Raw genomic sequence first — 19,169 nt, 5'->3', positions numbered from 1 at the left:
CCCTTGCAATATTTATGTTTTGCTTGCAAATCTTTGCTCTATAGCCCTGGTTGCTGGGCCACCTCACATAAGAAAGGTCAATAACACTAAATATGTGTGTTTTATTTCATTACTGTAGCCAGAAGCTGACATCCAGCTAGCTATTTATATAAAGCTCTCTCTTGCACATTCTTATTTACTCAGCCTTCATACAGCTGATGACAAACTACTTTTGCTCGTGATGATTGCAGGTAAGGCAGGAGTCGTGTTGGGATCTAGACAAATGACTTACAATGTTACATAAACACTCTTAGATTTTGCGGCTCATAAGTCATAACACGATGATTTTATGGGACCATTAACTTACATTGTAGTTAACACAAGTTAACATTTTTGGCTTCGAAATGGAGCACTCCACCTCTCAAAAAGTATGTTAAAATGTATAATTGGCTACATCTGAAGAGTCCTGGCCAAGAGCCTTATCCATTAGCACCCTAATAGGGAGAAAATCTTGTACCAGAGAGACATTGATCAGGGCCCTCATTGCTGAGGGAACTCTGGGAAGACCTGCATATATAGTGGCCCTTCGGTCCCACCCTCACATTAGATAGGCTTGATCAATATCCTCATGTTGGAGATGTCGTAAATATCATAGTGACAGCTAAACTGCCAAGACCAATACGCTCACAGCTGAGGGTTCCCGACAAGCAGCCTCAAATTAGAGAGAAACAGACCAAGATGCTCAGGTTAACAAGTATTGGCATAGCCAATAGGTCTCGCCTTTGGGGCCTTATAAGTGTTTAACCATGCAACAGTTAATGTTGTTGCACCAAGGATATTGTGCTGCATAACTAAATACTTATAAGGTTCCAAAAGCGAGACCTATTGGCTATGCCAATGCTTGTTTTTTATGAAGCCCCTTTGATCACTTTAAAGTCTCCTATAATGAAGTTTTGCTGTCGTTTTATTCATTTTACATATTTTTATTATTATTTTGTATTATTTCACGTCACTTCTAGACTTATACATTGATGTCAATTTGTGCGTCGCCACTTCCCGTGTTGTCATTTAATATAGTAATAAGTCATCACTCCTACGATGTCTCAAAACTTGTTAGCCATGAAACTGTCATAGTTTTGCCAGGGCAGTCAGCCCCACCACTAGCCCCTAAGCCCAAGCAGAAATTGACCGAGTGGCAGCATGGCCAGTTAGGCCCTGCATCATGCAGCCCCTTGGCACGAGCAGGTGCTGGAACAAAGCCCAGGTTCCGACAGTGCAGCAGCTCTGCACTTTGAGCGCCTTTAGCATGCTAATGGAGCACGCTGTCATTTCTCCAGGCAAACACATAGGCATGTTTGTAAAGACGCTCACCAGAGCCGAAAGCGCAGGGCTCAGCAAATAAAGCTTGGCTGTAAAAACAAGCCGATGGCGAACTTCCTCGCCCCTCCTCCAGCGGTGCAGTGTGGATTTACTACAGCTCATTAACCCCTGGCTCAGACAAAGCCGGCGCAGAAAGGAGGCAGCGGAGGGCGCATTCTGACGCGCACTGGGCGGGACATCTGGTAATAGCAGGGCGGACACCAGGCTAATGTGGTAATCAGTTCCTGGAGAAAGGACCACACAAAATGAGTCCCTATGCTCGGAACATCTTCCATGGTTTGTTGTATGAGCAGATTAGGTCTGTGCGCGCATGCTGTGAAATGGGAGTCTGTATGCTACCGCACACACAGCTGCAGCCCGGAGGGGAGGCTCTCCAAAGGTGCCCGACTGCTGCCGCGAGAGCAGGAGCTGAGAGGACCAGAGGAACCGAGCACAGCGCGCCTGCTAGTAACAACCTGCCTGCTGCTTTGGCTCTGTTTAAGCTGCCATTGTAAGCCAGCACACCGGCGAGCTTCCTGGATTTCAAATATTATAATGCTTTGAAGAACTGCACACAATCTCGTTAGCAAGTTTTCTTTCTTTTGCATCACTAGGATTTTTTTAATAATTTATATAATGTTAAAACTAATTGTGTAGAATAGTACATCATTGTTATCGTTACTTTTTTTTATTATTATTATTTCTATTCGTTTTTGATTTTTTTGCTTCAATTTGATTCAATGGAAAAACTAGAAATACAAAATATCCAGTTAGTGTGTTAACAAAATACAATGAATTTTACATTTTCCATACACAACAAGTAACAATGGCCATGAATTACAAATAAAAAAATATATTAGCACATATTATCAGCAATGACAATAAAAAAGTAATACTCAGCACAGGACCAAATAAGGAGACACAGTGCAGCACGGTAGCGCTGCAAATTTTTTGTAGGTCCGTGCAGGTCACAAAGTTGGATTGCGGCAAGCAACGGAAGTCGGGCCACAACATGCAATGCGTGCCATATAGCGCCCTAGAGGTAATTACAGAGAAGTCACTTTCGGGCTGGAGTTTTCTTCTGCGTCAGGATTTGTTTGCGCATGCTCTTAAAAAACTAACAAGAGAAGAAAGCCAGTCTACACAGCAACGCGGGTTCCCAAAAAAAGGCGCTCTGCATTTTGTAATGGATGGAGCTAGCATTCACTGAAGCACGGCGGCCGTGGTAGTGTGAGGGCTGCAAACGAAAGTGAAAGCGCCAGGATGCAGCCTCCCGCTGAAAGTTAAACAAGAGAGGAAAGCCAGTCTACACAGCAACGTGGCAAGACGCGCGGCCGCGAGACGCGCTCTGTGGTGGGAGGGGGAGCAGGAGCAATAAAGGAAAGCCGGGGCGCTGAAAGCTGTGGGCGTGCACGCTCGCGTGAACGCAAGCGCTAGGCCGGCTGTGGTAGCATTTTGAAAACCTGTATACTAAATGTCTCTCCGAGCAGCGCATGCGCTGGCTCAGGCGAGACCTATAAAGGTCCTGACCAGGACCCTGATGTCAGGGATTTCGTAAACAGGACTCTCATACTTTCAGTGGTCTTGGCCAATCACATCACACTGGAGGGGCCCATACAAGACCCAAACACTAGATAGTGTTGATCCAGACCCTTAGAGCTGCTAAGGTGGCCAGGAAACGTATATCGGAGAGGCCTTGACATTGGCCCTGACCCCCACATTGGTGTGACCTTCACAATAGCGAATATTTATCTTTATCAATCCCAATTTACTGAATATTGCCCAGATAGCCTTTAAGTAGATTGAACTGCGGTCATTAAGGCACTAAACCTTGTTCACATTAATTCAATGTTCAACACAAGAAGCAGAGGCATGTCAAGTTCTTTTGTACACTCAAAGCCATTCCAAAGTTGATTTAAAGTGCTGTGGAGGATAGCAGAAATGTAAAATGTGGGGGGCAGGAACAGGAGAGGAGGAGAAGGTTCAAGATACAAGCAATTAGGATGATTGAGGGCAGGTTGGTCTACCACAAAATACTAGGCCTTCACCAGAAGGAGTGCCAATGGCTTGACCTCTCCTGCCCTTGCCTGCTCCCCCTCCTGATCCTCCTTATAATATGTTCAGCTTTACTGTTGCGTGCCAGTCATATTCCTAAAGACATCTAACTACAAAATACTACTGCTGCATCCAATAGAACAGCAGCAATTGGAGAAGGCTACCTTAACCAGAAGGATCTTTGCTCATTCCATTTGCTTTTGATTAAAAAGACACCAGATGATTAACATCAATGAAAACGTTCGAACAAGAACTGGTAAAAAACAAAACAGTTATATAACCATGGCACACTACACTGACATAGAAACCCAACTACAACAGAGAATTTGTTCCCGCACAGACTCTTCCCACAAACCACATGAGAGTTCTCAAGATGTTCTTGATCAAATACTTCGAAGCATCGTTCACGGATGATGGACATGATGTTCATGACTGAAACAGGTGTGACACTACTGGAACACTTTGCTGCACTTGGCCCCATTTACTTACAGTTAAAGAGGACCCACACAAAGTCCATTAAACAACACCATGGCTGCAGCAATGCAGCACTACCCTGTAACTGCTCCATAAGTTGTTCTTGTTATTCTGCAAGTTTCAAAAGACTTTATTTCGGTCACATAGACAACCATAAAAGTAGAACACTAAAACTTCAATAAAAAAAGAGAAATAATCACAGTGCAATCCATTACCCAAATACATTTCAGAAGCATGAATAATAAATGTTGCGATAAAGTAACAGTGCATGGGTACTTTAAGATAACTGATAAAGGTGAACATGCATGAAAATAGGCTATTGCGATTTTTAAGGAATGCCAATAATGGAATTGAATTGCCTATGCATGTAGGAATCGCAAACAAAATTGCAATTCCTACACATTCCTTAATTGCGACTCGCAAATTGCGAGTCGCAATTAACGAATGGCTTCCAATTTATTCCCATGGGCCTAAAGGCCCATAGTAATGAATGGGAATTGCATGCGCAATTTGCAGGTACCCAATAGGTACTTGCAAATTGTGCATGCTATTTCAAAGGGTTACAACAAACAAATGATGGACGGAATGCTGGCAATGCAGACATTCTCCCCCAGTCAAGAGATCTGGGTTAAATCCATCGTTCTTTTGCCCACTACGCCACCCCAGTTCAGACATGGCCATATGCAAATCAGTCTTGACCCTGTGCCTCATGGGAACAGTCCAGTCCGAACTGCCAAGCCATGTCTTCCCTGGACCGGAATCAAGCATCCTAGGACCGGTTTCTGGCTATCAGCCGTCATCAGCCAGGATAGCTTGACTCCAGTGGCGTAGTGAGCACGGGACCCACGTCTGGGCATACCCATCCCACTTAGGGCGAAAAGCGTTACAACAAACAAATGATGGATGGAATGCTGGCAATGCAGACATTCTCCCCCAGTCAAGAGATCTGGGTTAAATCCATCGTTCTTTTGCCCACTACGCCACCCCAGTTCAGACATGGCCATATGCAAATCAGTCTTGACCCTGTGCCTCATGGGAACAGTCCAGCCCGAACTGCCAAGCCATGTCTTCCCTGGACCGGAATCAAGCATCCTAGGACCGGTTTCTGGCTATCAGCCGTCATCAGCCAGGATAGCTTGACTCCAGTGGCGTAGTGAGCACGGGACCCACGTCTGGGCATACCCATCCCACTTAGGGCGAAAAGCGTTACAACAAACAAATGATGGACGGAATGCTGGCAATGCAGACATTCTCCCCCAGTCAAGAGATCTGGGTTAAATCCATCGTTCTTTTGCCCACTACGCCACCCCAGTTCAGACATGGCCATATGCAAATCAGTCTTGACCCTGTGCCTCATGGGAACAGTCCAGCCCGAACTGCCAAGCCATGTCTTCCCTGGACCGGAATCAAGCATCCTAGGACCGGTTTCTGGCTATCAGCCGTCATCAGCCAGGATAGCTTGACTCCAGTGGCGTAGTGAGCACGGGACCCACGTCTGGGCATACCCATCCCACTTAGGGCGAAAAGCGTTACAACAAACAAATGATGGACGGAATGCTGGCAATGCAGACATTCTCCCCCAGTCAAGAGATCTGGGTTAAATCCATCGTTCTTTTGCCCACTACGCCACCCCAGTTCAGACATGGCCATATGCAAATCAGTCTTGACCCTGTGCCTCATGGGAACAGTCCAGCCCGAACTGCCAAGCCATGTCTTCCCTGGACCGGAATCAAGCATCCTAGGACCGGTTTCTGGCTATCAGCCGTCATCAGCCAGGATAGCTTGACTCCAGTGGCGTAGTGAGCACGGGACCCACGTCTGGGCATACCCATCCCACTTAGGGCGAAAAGCGTTACAACAAACAAATGATGGACGGAATGCTGGCAATGAAGACATTCTCCCCCAGTCAAGAGATCTGGGTTAAATCCATCGTTCTTTTGCCCACTACGCCACCCCAGTTCAGACATGGCCATATGCAAATCAGTCTTGACCCTGTGCCTCATGGGAACAGTCCAGCCCGAACTGCCAAGCCATGTCTTCCCTGGACCGGAATCAAGCATCCTAGGACCGGTTTCTGGCTATCAGCCGTCATCAGCCAGGATAGCTTGACTCCAGTGGCGTAGTGAGCACGGGACCCACGTCTGGGCATACCCATCCCACTTAGGGCGAAAAGCGTTACAACAAACAAATGATGGACGGAATGCTGGCAATGCAGACATTCTCCCCCAGTCAAGAGATCTGGGTTAAATCCATCGTTCTTTTGCCCACTACGCCACCCCAGTTCAGACATGGCCATATGCAAATCAGTCTTGACCCTGTGCCTCATGGGAACAGTCCAGCCTGAACTGCCAAGCCATGTCTTCCCTGGACTGGAATCAAGCATCCTAGGACCAGTTTCTGGCTATCAGCCGTCATCAGCCAGGATAGCTTGACTCCAGTGGCGTAGTGAGCACGGGACCCACGTCTGGGCATACCCATCCCACTTAGGGCGAAAAGCGTTACAACAAACAAATGATGGACGGAATGCTGGCAATGCAGACATTCTCCCCCAGTCAAGAGATCTGGGTTAAATCCATCGTTCTTTTGCCCACTACGCCACCCCAGTTCAGACATGGCCATATGCAAATCAGTCTTGACCCTGTGCCTCATGGGAACAGTCCAGCCCGAACTGCCAAGCCATGTCTTCCCTGGACCGGAATCAAGCATCCTAGGACCGGTTTCTGGCTATCAGCCGTCATCAGCCAGGATAGCTTGACTCCAGTGGCGTAGTGAGCACGGGACCCACGTCTGGGCATACCCATCCCACTTAGGGCGAAAAGCGTTACAACAAACAAATGATGGACGGAATGCTGGCAATGCAGACATTCTCCCCCACTCAAGAGATCTGGGTTAAATCCATCGTTCTTTTGCCCACTACGCCACCCCAGTTCAGACATGGCCATATGCAAATCAGTCTTGACCCTGTGCCTCATGGGAACAGTCCAGCCCGAACTGCCAAGCCATGTCTTCCCTGGACCGGAATCAAGCATCCTAGGACCGGTTTCTGGCTATCAGCCGTCATCAGCCAGGATAGCTTGACTCCAGTGGCGTAGTGAGCACGGGACCCACGTCTGGGCATACCCATCCCACTTAGGGCGAAAAGCGTTACAACAAACAAATGATGGACGGAATGCTGGCAATGCAGACATTCTCCCCCAGTCAAGAGATCTGGGTTAAATCCATCGTTCTTTTGCCCACTACGCCACCCCAGTTCAGACATGGCCATATGCAAATCAGTCTTGACCCTGTGCCTCATGGGAACAGTCCAGCCCGAACTGCCAAGCCATGTCTTCCCTGGACCGGAATCAAGCATCCTAGGACCGGTTTCTGGCTATCAGCCGTCATCAGCCAGGATAGCTTGACTCCAGTGGCGTAGTGAGCACGGGACCCACGTCTGGGCATACCCATCCCACTTAGGGCGAAAAGCGTTACAACAAACAAATGATGGACGGAATGCTGGCAATGCAGACATTCTCCCCCAGTCAAGAGATCTGGGTTAAATCCATCGTTCTTTTGCCCACTACGCCACCCCAGTTCAGACATGGCCATATGCAAATCAGTCTTGACCCTGTGCCTCATGGGAACAGTCCAGCCCGAACTGCCAAGCCATGTCTTCCCTGGACCGGAATCAAGCATCCTAGGACCGGTTTCTGGCTATCAGCCGTCATCAGCCAGGATAGCTTGACTCCAGTGGCGTAGTGAGCACGGGACCCACGTCTGGGCATACCCATCCCACTTAGGGCGAAAAGCGTTACAACAAACAAATGATGGACGGAATGCTGGCAATGCAGACATTCTCCCCCAGTCAAGAGATCTGGGTTAAATCCATCGTTCTTTTGCCCACTACGCCACCCCAGTTCAGACATGGCCATATGCAAATCAGTCTTGACCCTGTGCCTCATGGGAACAGTCCAGCCCGGACTGCCAAGCCATGTCTTCCCTGGACTGGAATCAAGCATCCTAGGACCGGTTTCTGGCTATCAGCCGTCATCAGCCAGGATAGCTTGACTCCAGTGGCGTAGTGAGCACGGGACCCACGTCTGGGCATACCCATCCCACTTAGGGCGAAAAGCGTTACAACAAACAAATGATGGACGGAATGCTGGCAATGCAGACATTCTCCCCCAGTCAAGAGATCTGGGTTAAATCCATCGTTCTTTTGCCCACTACGCCACCCCAGTTCAGACATGGCCATATGCAAATCAGTCTTGACCCTGTGCCTCATGGGAACAGTCCAGCCCGAACTGCCAAGCCATGTCTTCCCTGGACCGGAATCAAGCATCCTAGGACCGGTTTCTGGCTATCAGCCGTCATCAGCCAGGATAGCTTGACTCCAGTGGCGTAGTGAGCACGGGACCCACGTCTGGGCATACCCATCCCACTTAGGGCGAAAAGCGTTACAACAAACAAATGATGGACGGAATGCTGGCAATGCAGACATTCTCCCCCAGTCAAGAGATCTGGGTTAAATCCATCGTTCTTTTGCCCACTACGCCACCCCAGTTCAGACATGGCCATATGCAAATCAGTCTTGACCCTGTGCCTCATGGGAACAGTCCAGCCCGAACTGCCAAGCCATGTCTTCCCTGGACCGGAATCAAGCATCCTAGGACCGGTTTCTGGCTATCAGCCGTCATCAGCCAGGATAGCTTGACTCCAGTGGCGTAGTGAGCACGGGACCCACGTCTGGGCATACCCATCCCACTTAGGGCGAAAAGCGTTACAACAAACAAATGATGGACGGAATGCTGGCAATGCAGACATTCTCCCCCAGTCAAGAGATCTGGGTTAAATCCATCGTTCTTTTGCCCACTATGCCACCCCAGTTCTCTTGACTGGGGGAGAATGTCTGCATTGTCAGCATTCCGTCCATCATTTGTTTGTTGTAATGCTATTTCAAAGGTGCAAGGGTGTCAAAAGGACACCCTGTAGCACCCCTGAAATTTCAATTCATCCACATGTTGCACACACTCATTGTGGAAAACGTGTAATATTTTACTTGGCATAAGCGACAGCCATTTTGGCTGTGGTGGCCATTTAGTTTCCTTCGTAATTCTTTTGTCGTCTGCTGCTCTTCTTTTCACTCTGCTTGTGCTATTTATTTTAGTTGACTTCCCGACTCGGCTAAAAGCAATGTACGTGCTGAGGGTTTGTAGCTGTCAGATCACCTGGTCTCAGATATTTACTGTCAACCATGTACTGCTGCCATAAGCACTCCTGCTCCCCCTCCCACTTTGCTGACCACGTGGTTACTCATCTGCCCTTGTTTGCCGATAACTATTTCTAAATCTTGTTCTCCCTATTTCTGTTCACATGCTTACACTGCAGAAAACCTGTATAAAAGACCTGTGTTCTGTGAATTCAGGGTACTACCTCAGGTAGCACTTGAGAGTGCTGTGGGGATGTGGTCCCACTCATGAGTGATTAATAAACTTGTTATTTATTTCCAACTCCAGTGCTGAACTCTATTTTGTTGGTCTTTGAACCCGTGGACAAAAGGGTGACCCTGCACCAGTGTATCCCTAAAAAGGTACATTTCCACAACATGCCCCAAGGGCATGTGTGTGTAACATGGGACTTTAAAAAATGCACTTTAATGCATTTTTTAAAGAAATCGCAAATTACCATCAACTGGAGATTGACGGTAATTTGCGATTCCTGTTTGCAAAATCGCAAAATTTTACTGGTTAATGCATTGCATTTAAGGAATCCTTAAATGCAATCGCAATATAAGTAATCGCAAATTTTGTGATCATTTAAATTGCATTTGCATTTTTTTGCATTTTTGCATTTGGGATGATGCATCCCAAAAGCAAAAATACCAGTCGTAAAGGGGCAGGTTCTGCGAATCTGCCCGTTTGCAACCGGTTTTTTCGTTGATGTGGCCCACAATCCCATATGTTCAGCAGACTAAGATTCTGAGATAACATGGATTTTCCTCAAAACAGTCACACCTTTAAAAACCTTTCCAGTATACAAAATACATCATGAAAAACAATTATATTAGCCAGTAACTAATTACATACATTTTGTCCCTAAAGATGCAAAATAAAAGTGTAAATGTGTTGACAATGTCACACTGCGAGATGCTTACAACACCCTCCAGCACCACAAGAAAAATGATTCAGTTAGCAGAGAAGCAGACCACAGCATTAACAGAAGACACTGAGTCACTCACTACACACTGTTACCAAACAAGGCATGGCAGTACCTGAAGAACAAACTGCGCCTTTATGTAAACTCGATTTAAAAGGACCACCAACGCAGGTCAACCCAAGGAAAACAAAGGTGAATAACACTACTGTCTCCTGTATAGATCACAGATGTAACTGAAGCAGTGAGACTATCAGGTGTATACTAGACAAGACAATTTGGTCCAGGAGGAGAATAGAGACACAATTGGAATGCTTTTCACAAAAGCAGGTATACCACTGGTCCCTGCTAGCTCATATATCGCATACACAACAGGGCTAGAACTTTGGCATTCTTTGGTAAACCCAAACGAATGCTGCCGATCACACGCTGGCTGAATTACCCCACTTAGCTTATTTGTAATAAGTGCATCACAGATTGAATCCTAAATGGTCGGAGGAAAACTCAAACATACGGTCATCGTCAAACAAGGGAGTTAAGAGAAAAGCCAGCTTTTTAATCCTTTTCCTGCTCTATTTTTTCAGCAACATTAAATAAAGTGAATAAATATTTGAATTCTGTACAGTGTTTCGTGGACTGAGTACAGGAGTGAACTAACTGATGGTTTCCATCTCCGCTCTAACATCAAGAGTGATTTTGTACAGATGTTAATTAAGCCAGTGAGGAGGGCCTTAAAGTCCTTTGACGCATATCCCAATTTACTAAAAACAGAGAGCTCAGGGGAAAAGATTAAAGACAGTCAACCTTGGCAGAAATGGAAACCAACCTGGAGGCAACAAAACTGGAGCACGTGTGCCCAAAGTAAGCGCTTGTACATAAAAAAAAGCCTTCATTATGCTGTTGATTGGCCCACCGTGGCGTCAGTGCAGGCCTTTCACTGGTAAATTATACACCAAGGGATAAGACGAAAATGACACCTTGCTATTTCTGCAAAAAACAGCATGAGTTTAAATGGAGCTTCTGTCTAGACATATCCGAAACGCCTCTCTGGAATGCAAAGAGTGAAGCAGATGTGCAGGAGACACTGAAAATGAATGGAATGTCAGTCTGCTGGTCACTGACACAACGCACCCAAGGGCCCTCATTTAGACGTAGGAGATCATTGAACGTCCTCTGATTCCTGGTAAGTGCTGTATCACGGAGACACTACCCGCGAGAGATCCTCCAATACTATCCCTGACTTAAGTAGCGTTTCCTAAAAAGAGGTGATTTTCCATTCATCACAAGCCAACACCAAGTCGGTAGGCAACAGGCAATGGGACTGCGGATGTGCCACAGGCTACTTCATGTTTTTCTTTGATAGTAAAACAATTCTCGCTGTCATAGAAGCATCTGTTGCCCGGACACATTCCTCTACATTACGGACCCACTCTGTCTGCAACATCTTTCCACCATCACTCCTGCTTTATAAATCACCTCATTTCACCACGCAACTGCTGCAGGTTGTCAATGGAACTCAACAGATGGATTCAGCAGCAGGCTCTCCAACACCCACCAAATATTAAAACATTGCTGCCTCAAGCAATCTGATGGCTAGTATAGTAGGGACTCAATGCCTTAAGCTTCAGACCCTCGTGGACTGTCTACATCTGTCCACTTATTCTTTAGTATTCAGCCAAATACCGAAGGACTGCTCGCCTTCTGGAGAGTCTGAAAGTGTGCTGGACTTTGATCTCTACACCGGTGGGTGCAAACATCTATAAAACCAAACCCACCAAAGAACGCCGGTGTAAGTAACACCATGCTATTTTGGGGGATACATCCAAAAGACTGATGCTAGAGGCTCACAACAGCTCATTAGGACCACATTGATGCTAGTCGCAATGTCCCAGTTGAATGGGAATATGAATGCACTACTCTTCTCTCACACCCTTCTAATGTATTTGCCTAAGAAGAGTCAAGGTACATAACTTTCTGTACCTCTCTAAACCTCACACAAGATGCCAAACTCTTGTCTCAAAGAGGACGGACACACACACACACACACACACACAACCATGCATGCATGCATGCTCTGCGCTGCAGTGAAATGGACATGGTTGAGCATTGCCTGGCAACCGAAGTGGCATCAGTGTCCTATGCAAATGTCAAGTAACAACTATGCCTCCATAAAAAGAACTGTACACAGTCAGAACTAAAGCCAAGCAAATGTGCTTGATACACAAAGTTTGCTGTGGGGCACAGAACTCACAGTACTCGGCCCTGAGCGTTCTGCTTCACTTTTCCCTGCTTGAAACACCTGCCTTCCCACTTTCACCCTCTGAGCTGTACTTGCTGGATCGACAGCACTGAAACCCCAAGGGTCCAAAAACGACTCTATTACTTGTACTAATACTCTTACATTGCTGGCCGTGTGCAGATTGCTTGGTTGGTGGCAGAATTACTTTATATTTTGAGGTGCATGTTATACTCATGGAAACTGTAAACTGTGAGAGGTACTCAAAACCATTACCTCTCAAAATTCTCACAGCCGCGTTCTGCACTAAGTGAAGTTTCCGTGTGAGTCTTAGTGGCAGCCCTGCAAAGACCGCATTAACGCAGTTCAAATGTGCTGAGATATAAGTATACATACGTCAATAACGAATTCGTCCTTGGCCAGTGTCAATGGGCACAAGCCTTATATCACCACAGCTGATACTTTCCTGTACACTTTAAATAACAGGCCTCAGAATAATTAGAATTAAAAAAGAAAAGAAAAAATTATCTGTTCTTTAGGGATCGCATGCACCGTGCTGGGAGATGTATTGTTTACTGTCCAGTGGACTTACAACCTGCCCACAGCAAGCCATTAATTGTTTTCTTTTTCACTCTTATTTGCAATTTTTCAATTGTTTATCTCCATAGGCTTTGCTTCCTTACTTGTGTTAGCTCTTTCCTGGAGCAACGGACCACGAATATATGTTCTTCCTCATCTTTTGCAATGCATTTCTTTTTATAAGCATTTGGGAATTATTTCTGGACGCACAATGTGCTTTCCTACTTTTAGTACAGGCATATAGCTTTCTATTGATGTTGCTTTCACCCTACCTGTCGTATCTATTGATACTTTACTTACACCCACAACTGTACGACTCAACCCCACTCCCTTCCACTCTACGCCACTCCACTCTACTTTTTACCACTCCACTTGCACTGTATGGATGAGAATTCACCTCCACACCACTCTACTCCACTCTTTATGCCACTCTACTCTACACCACACCACTAACGTTTAGCCATGCTGAGCAGCAGCCACACTGCTGTACAACATAGCTAAAAGACATTGGCAAACCCGGTGGCTCTCACCTAGGCGAAGGCTATTGGCTTTGCCAATGTTTATTTTTTCAAGTCACCTCTTTTCTGGGATTTAGCAAGCCTATTTTCTTTTCTGAGAATTTTATATTGCTTACGAGCAAGATCTCTTTTTTTTCGTAAAAGAAGAAGCGGTGTAATTGCCTGGAACAGGCTCCAGCACGCTTTATTTACGATTTTGAAAGCACCAGGATGGTGCAAGCACACTCTTACAATTACAGCACAGCAGCACCAAAAGCTGATCTTGTTACAGCAGGAAGGATTTATCGTAGCGTTTATCAAAGTTTAGAACAGCACTAGTACCAACTATTATATTTATTTACATAATTTATTACAGTGCTCTGGGACCTGCGGGAGATAGGGCGCTTTACATAATAAAAAACAACATTCACGGGAATGAAAACCAAGTAACATGGAATCAAAGAGGCTGGAACAAGAGAAAATCGCGAACATAAAGTAATGCGTCAGCGCATGACGAGACTGGGCTGACAGCTTTGGGTTCGGGGTTCTAGTTTAGGGATTGGCTCAAGAGGTGGGCTCTTAGGAGTTTTCTGATGGTGCTGAGCGGGGCAAGTTTCATCAGTTCAAGAGACCTCTGTTCTCTGCACGGTGAAGGATTAGAAGTTGGGAACTTCCAAGAGTATTAGGGCTATTCCGCCAGCTGTGAGGTTTGGTAGGAAGCTCAGTACTTCGGTCTGGGGAACACTGCTGCCTACTCTCTAATGAAACACTAGTGACGTCATTTGTGGGGCAGCTGTTTACTCGAGCTTTACTCAAGCTTGCCCGGTGAAATCTGCCTTGGCGATTTGATTCCGGAAAGCCACGGGAAAGTGTTTTGCTCTGCAAAGATTCCATGGCTTTCGACTGAGAGCAGCACCGGTCACTCTCTCCACTGCTGCCCCTTCCGGGGGGGGACACAGTAGGTACCACCAAAGAAGCCGGGGTAGAGATTATACGTCTAAATACAATAAAATATCTCCAGACACCGAAGACATAATAATGCTCGGTGCATTTTGAGAGTTGGGGGGCAGAATTATGGGCAGATTCTCCTTCGGGACTTAAATTGCGTTTTTTGCGGGTAGGCCGCATACCAAAGCTGTAACACAATCGCCCTGCTGATCTCAGGCCCCTGGAGCGACTACACGCCGTTTTAGGGCAACGTGAACCCCATCAATCAATGACTCTTACATCATATTATTTTCTTTACTCTCCTCTGTACTCTAGTTTCCGGTTTTCCTTCAACACCTTCCAGCCCTGTCAAGTATTTCTTTCGCTTCCCATGTCCCTTGCAGGGTTTTCACCCGCCGGAGGGCGAAAGACGACATGCAAGTAACCCGCATGCGCGGTACCGGACGCCAAGCAATTATTGTGGGGTCAGTGCATTAAACAACAGGACTGTGCTGTCTTCTAAAACACCTGGATACCGGGGAAACAGATTCCGGCCTGCAGCCCAGGCACCCACCCCAACCCCACAATACTCGTTCTAGTGTTGGGCCAGGTTGCCGCAGTCTCACCTGCGCCTGTCTCGGGGAGCAGCCCCTCCAGCGCCATCAGGCGTCTCATCTTCTGATTGGAAATCTTCACGTACTTGTTACAGTTGCACACCTGGGGGGAGAAAAAAAAAGTACGCCACATGAGAAGGGAGCGGGGCCTTTCCCAGGATATAAAGAATGTGACTGTTGCGGTGAGTAAAACAAGAGAAAACAAACACCAACTGTAGAAGTAAAAGAGCGTTTCCCAGCACACCCCTCCCCGCGGCCCCGTGAGTATCACCTCCAAAGAGACCACCCGGATGGCGAGGTTTACTTTTACAAATCATCTCGTCTAATCTCAACTGACTGACTATACACGGGGCAGAGCCACCGTTTTGCCCCAAAAGAGGCAAACGAAAGGCGCGTGGCATGTAAAGGTAGGTTTTCCCACCGTAGCAGGCACGCATCTCCACAGGCAGCGCAGCATATCCGAGAGAAGACGGGCACTGCCAGGGCTCAGACTACGGCACTCTCCTGAACAATGGGTTACATTTTTATTGAATACTGTGGGGGGTGTTGGTCGGTAACGTGCTGTGTGTGTAGCACAACTACTAAGAGGCGTCGAAGCGGTTTCACTCTTTGTTTTTTTGTGCACTAAAAATAAAACTCAAGTGCCCAAAAGGCCATCTGCTACTCTAAATCCCACATCCTGGAGATGTGTATTTATAAAGTGCACCAACAACAACAGAATGGATATTATCATAAGGTTAGAGTTTAGGTCGGTCAAATAATAAGGCTTCCCTTTTGTGAAAGTGGTGAAAGTTTCTCAACTTCTTCTGGTGCACATTTTATCCCACCCACCAGTTATGATGTCATCCCATGGTTGAGAAGCCACCCATGCTGACACTGGGCAGCTGGACTTAACTTGCAACAAATGGTTCTGGGGACAGAGGAGAGGACACTGCAAGAAGGGGTTAGCTGCTTAGTGGCGGTAATCAGAAATGGGGTTCTCACTACTGCAAAAGTATTGGCCCTTTAGTGTAATCCTGGAATTCTTACGACTGTCGTACATTTCAGGACTAGTCACACGGATCCCTACAAATTTACCCAAAGCTAGAAATCTGCCCCAAACACAGTGGGAAACCTACGGGAGTAGATTTCAGAATTTTGAAAAGGCTGTGTGATTTACGCCCAATTTTGTTTGGTATAAGAGCCTGGCATTGTGTTGCTATTGGGGTTTGTAAAATGTAATTTCTGTAGTGGAGTGGCTAGACTTTTGGTATGTGTGACAGGGGTTGTGTTAATCTTTTGGCAGGCACTGTGTCATTTTCAAAGCAGAAGAACTTGTTTTTAGCATGGGTTTATTGACCTATGTGAGGATATTCCAACATTTTCTATAATGAGAGCTACTTCCATTCAATGAAAATCATGCAGGGCTACAAACAACTATAATCATTTTTACAGAGGTAACCACATCTGAATAGATTACAATAGCGAACACTCAATGGAGGATTACTACTTGTGACTACTCTAACAATGTTCTCAAACGATGTCATCTGATACAACTTCACATGAGTAATGACATACTGGCCATAGCAGCAAGTGCCCTCTATCAACAAGAAAAATACATTTGCAACAACTCTCCTCAACGCGGAATGACTTATTAAAATATCAACATTAAATACATTTTGAAAATGCAACAATTTTGTCACCAAAATGTAAGTTTGATCAATTGCAGATGTTTTATTTGGGATAAGCAAATAGAATTTCCTGTCAATAAAAGCCTTATTTTTGGAAAAATATATTTTACTTTGAAATCTGAGAATCATTGCTTCATGCAGTGTGCAGTGGGTGGTGCTACCAAGATCAACCACAGATTTGTCACCTTTAGAATATTACCCTAATTACCAGACTGAATCAGGGCGTTTTTCAGAGCAGTCCTCCGACGAGGCTCCGTATTTGCTTTGTTCCACCCTAGAAGTGACAGATCAGGGCCTAGTATAAGCACCACCCCCCTACATGCCAAGGCCAGTTTCTTGCTTGATTCTTACCGCACACTCTGACAATGAGCGTAAAACAATTGTGTGTACCAATTTGCAGATCTCTAATTTGGGACCTTTTTAGATGGTGAAAGTAGACCACTCCACAGAACTGGGAAGTGGGAGGGCAGCGAAAAATCTGTGGTTAGACTGAGTATCAACCAGAAAGAGCATTACTAAAGTTAAGTAACATGCCCTTCTAAAGGTAGATTCCGCCTACTTAGGATAGATACCAGAACAGCACCTCCCAAAGGTGGAGGGTCTGTAGAACGGAGTCAGACCAAGATGTCTTGGAGGGCTGAAACACCCTTCCCCGGACCTGCCTGACAAGGCAATAATGGCACATGAACGTGCACAACAGCGCCCATGTCACGGTCTGACAGATGTCAAGCCACACCCATCCTTGTTCTCAAAGCCCAGGCCCTCTGCATACCAAACGAATGGTGGGAGCCTTTGCCCTCGGGGAATGGACACTCAGACCTTCTGGAAGCTGTTTTTTGGCCAATGTGTAGTAGATCTTAATGCAGAGGACTAACCACCCAGACAGAGTCGTCATATGCACCGCCTTCCCCTTCTTCACCCCAGAAAACTACACAAAAAGCTAATGTCTTAGTACGATTGATGCAAAAGCTTGAAACTCGTTTGGGGTCGAACCAATGGAACTTCTCCTCCTCTTTTAAGGGGTGAGGAAGGGCAGGAATGCTGGGAGAATAAATGATTGCACAACGTGGGTAGTCACAATGTTTAGCAAGAAGGCCCCCTGAGTCTTCAGCAGCAGTTTGACTGGGAAAAAAGGTGATGTAGGGCAGTTGCACAGACATTGCCTGGCATTCACTTATGCAACAAAATGAAGTGATTGCAATAAGTAAGACAGTCTTCAGAGTCAGAAGATGCAATGGGCAGCTGTGCATCAGCTTGAAGGGAGAATACAAGAGAAACGCCAACACCAAGCTAAGGTCCCACTGTGACATCACAAAGGCTTTGAGAGGGAACACTTGTGTCAAACCTTTAATAAACTACATCACAACAGGTGATAAAAATTGGGGCAGTTGCTCCGGCAAACACAATGCTAAAAGAGCCTACAAATAATCTTTAATAGTGACCAGGGCAAAGCCTTGCTGGGCCAACATAAAACACACAATAAAACATTTGACAGTCTTGCGGGCTTTATGTCAGACCACAAATTTAACACAGCATCCAGTGCAGATGGACTGTGGCGACATGTGAGTTGCCTGACAGATCCACATTCCCACCCATTAAAGAACTGGGGTGACTGGTAGTGTCTGTAACCCACCTCCTTGGAGTAGCTTAGAAATTTCTTAAACTGGTAAGAAAACTGTTTGGCAGGGGCCAAAATACCCAGATAGCGGGCCGTGCCTCTACTCTCCTTAAAGTATTCGAAGGCAGAATCAACATTTTTACTGAATAGGCGTAAGCCTTTGAAAAGCATATCCATAAGGGAGGCCTGTACATCTCTGAAGAAACATATGGAATACATCCATGAATGGCGAAGGAGCACCACACTAATACCAACATCTCCCTATGGCATTCAGTAGTATTAATGCCACAACAAATCCCTTATTTGGCCACACCCATGTAAAGGCTGTCATTGTAGTGGGGGTAAGTCATTTGTATCAGCACCTTTGTCATCTCCAAGTGGTGGCAAGTTCTGATCTGAGTTGTAACCAAAAATTCGATGGAGCCTCTGACAGCACCCCTGCTGTAGTGGAATCATAGGGTCAGAATCAGGTAGTATAGAAACAGGGTACACTGTAGCAGATTTAGAGCAAAACTTTTGTTTGGATCAAGCCTACATCGGTTCAGGGTCAGATATTGGCACTGGTATCAGATTCTTATCCAATTTGCACAAGAGGTTAGTAGTGTTCCCTAACAGGGAATAACCTGCACATCAACATAAACAATTAACATACAAACAGCGTCAGTGGCGTGAAAAAGTGAAATGAAAATATGCTGTGAGTACAGCGGGGTGCTTGGCTAGCTAAAAGCACCCACCACCCAAGAGTGCTAATTCAGCAAGTTGAGGAAACAACCTGTCAATTAAAATACCAAAGAACAAAAGCTAATACAGCACACCCTTAGTCTGTGTGAATAGGTCCTACACGAAAAACATTATTGAGGACCGGTATTAATTCAAATTCAGTAAGACAATCCCACAAGTCATGGAGTCAGATATGGCAGTCCAATATCAAACAAGACATGATGAACAGTCCACGTGGCTTCAGTAGAAAACGTTCTTTTCATTTATTTTCAGACCAATTTCCAATTTAAAGAACAGCCAACACGTGTT

The 19,169-nt window shown here is 46.0% G+C and overlaps 1 protein-coding gene across 4 annotated transcripts in view; it reads right to left on the bottom strand.

The window, feature by feature from the left end:
* The window catches only part of EXD3 (exonuclease 3'-5' domain containing 3), a 2,855,457-nt gene that overhangs the window by 74,939 nt on the left and 2,761,349 nt on the right, over positions 1–19,169 (bottom strand). For all 4 annotated transcript variants that reach the window (XM_085610760.1, XM_085610781.1, XM_085610771.1 and 1 more), the window contains one exon: positions 14,865–14,955. In XM_085610760.1, the coding sequence (XP_085466886.1) occupies positions 14,865–14,955 (91 nt within the window). The remainder of the gene's footprint in view (positions 1–14,864; positions 14,956–19,169) is intronic.

Source organism: Triturus cristatus, chromosome 1_2 (genome assembly GCF_964204655.1).
Source record: "Triturus cristatus chromosome 1_2, aTriCri1.1, whole genome shotgun sequence".
NCBI classification, from domain to species: domain Eukaryota; kingdom Metazoa; phylum Chordata; class Amphibia; order Caudata; family Salamandridae; genus Triturus; species Triturus cristatus.
Note: the sequence above shows the minus strand (reverse complement) of the source record. Positions and strands in the feature narration are given on the sequence as shown.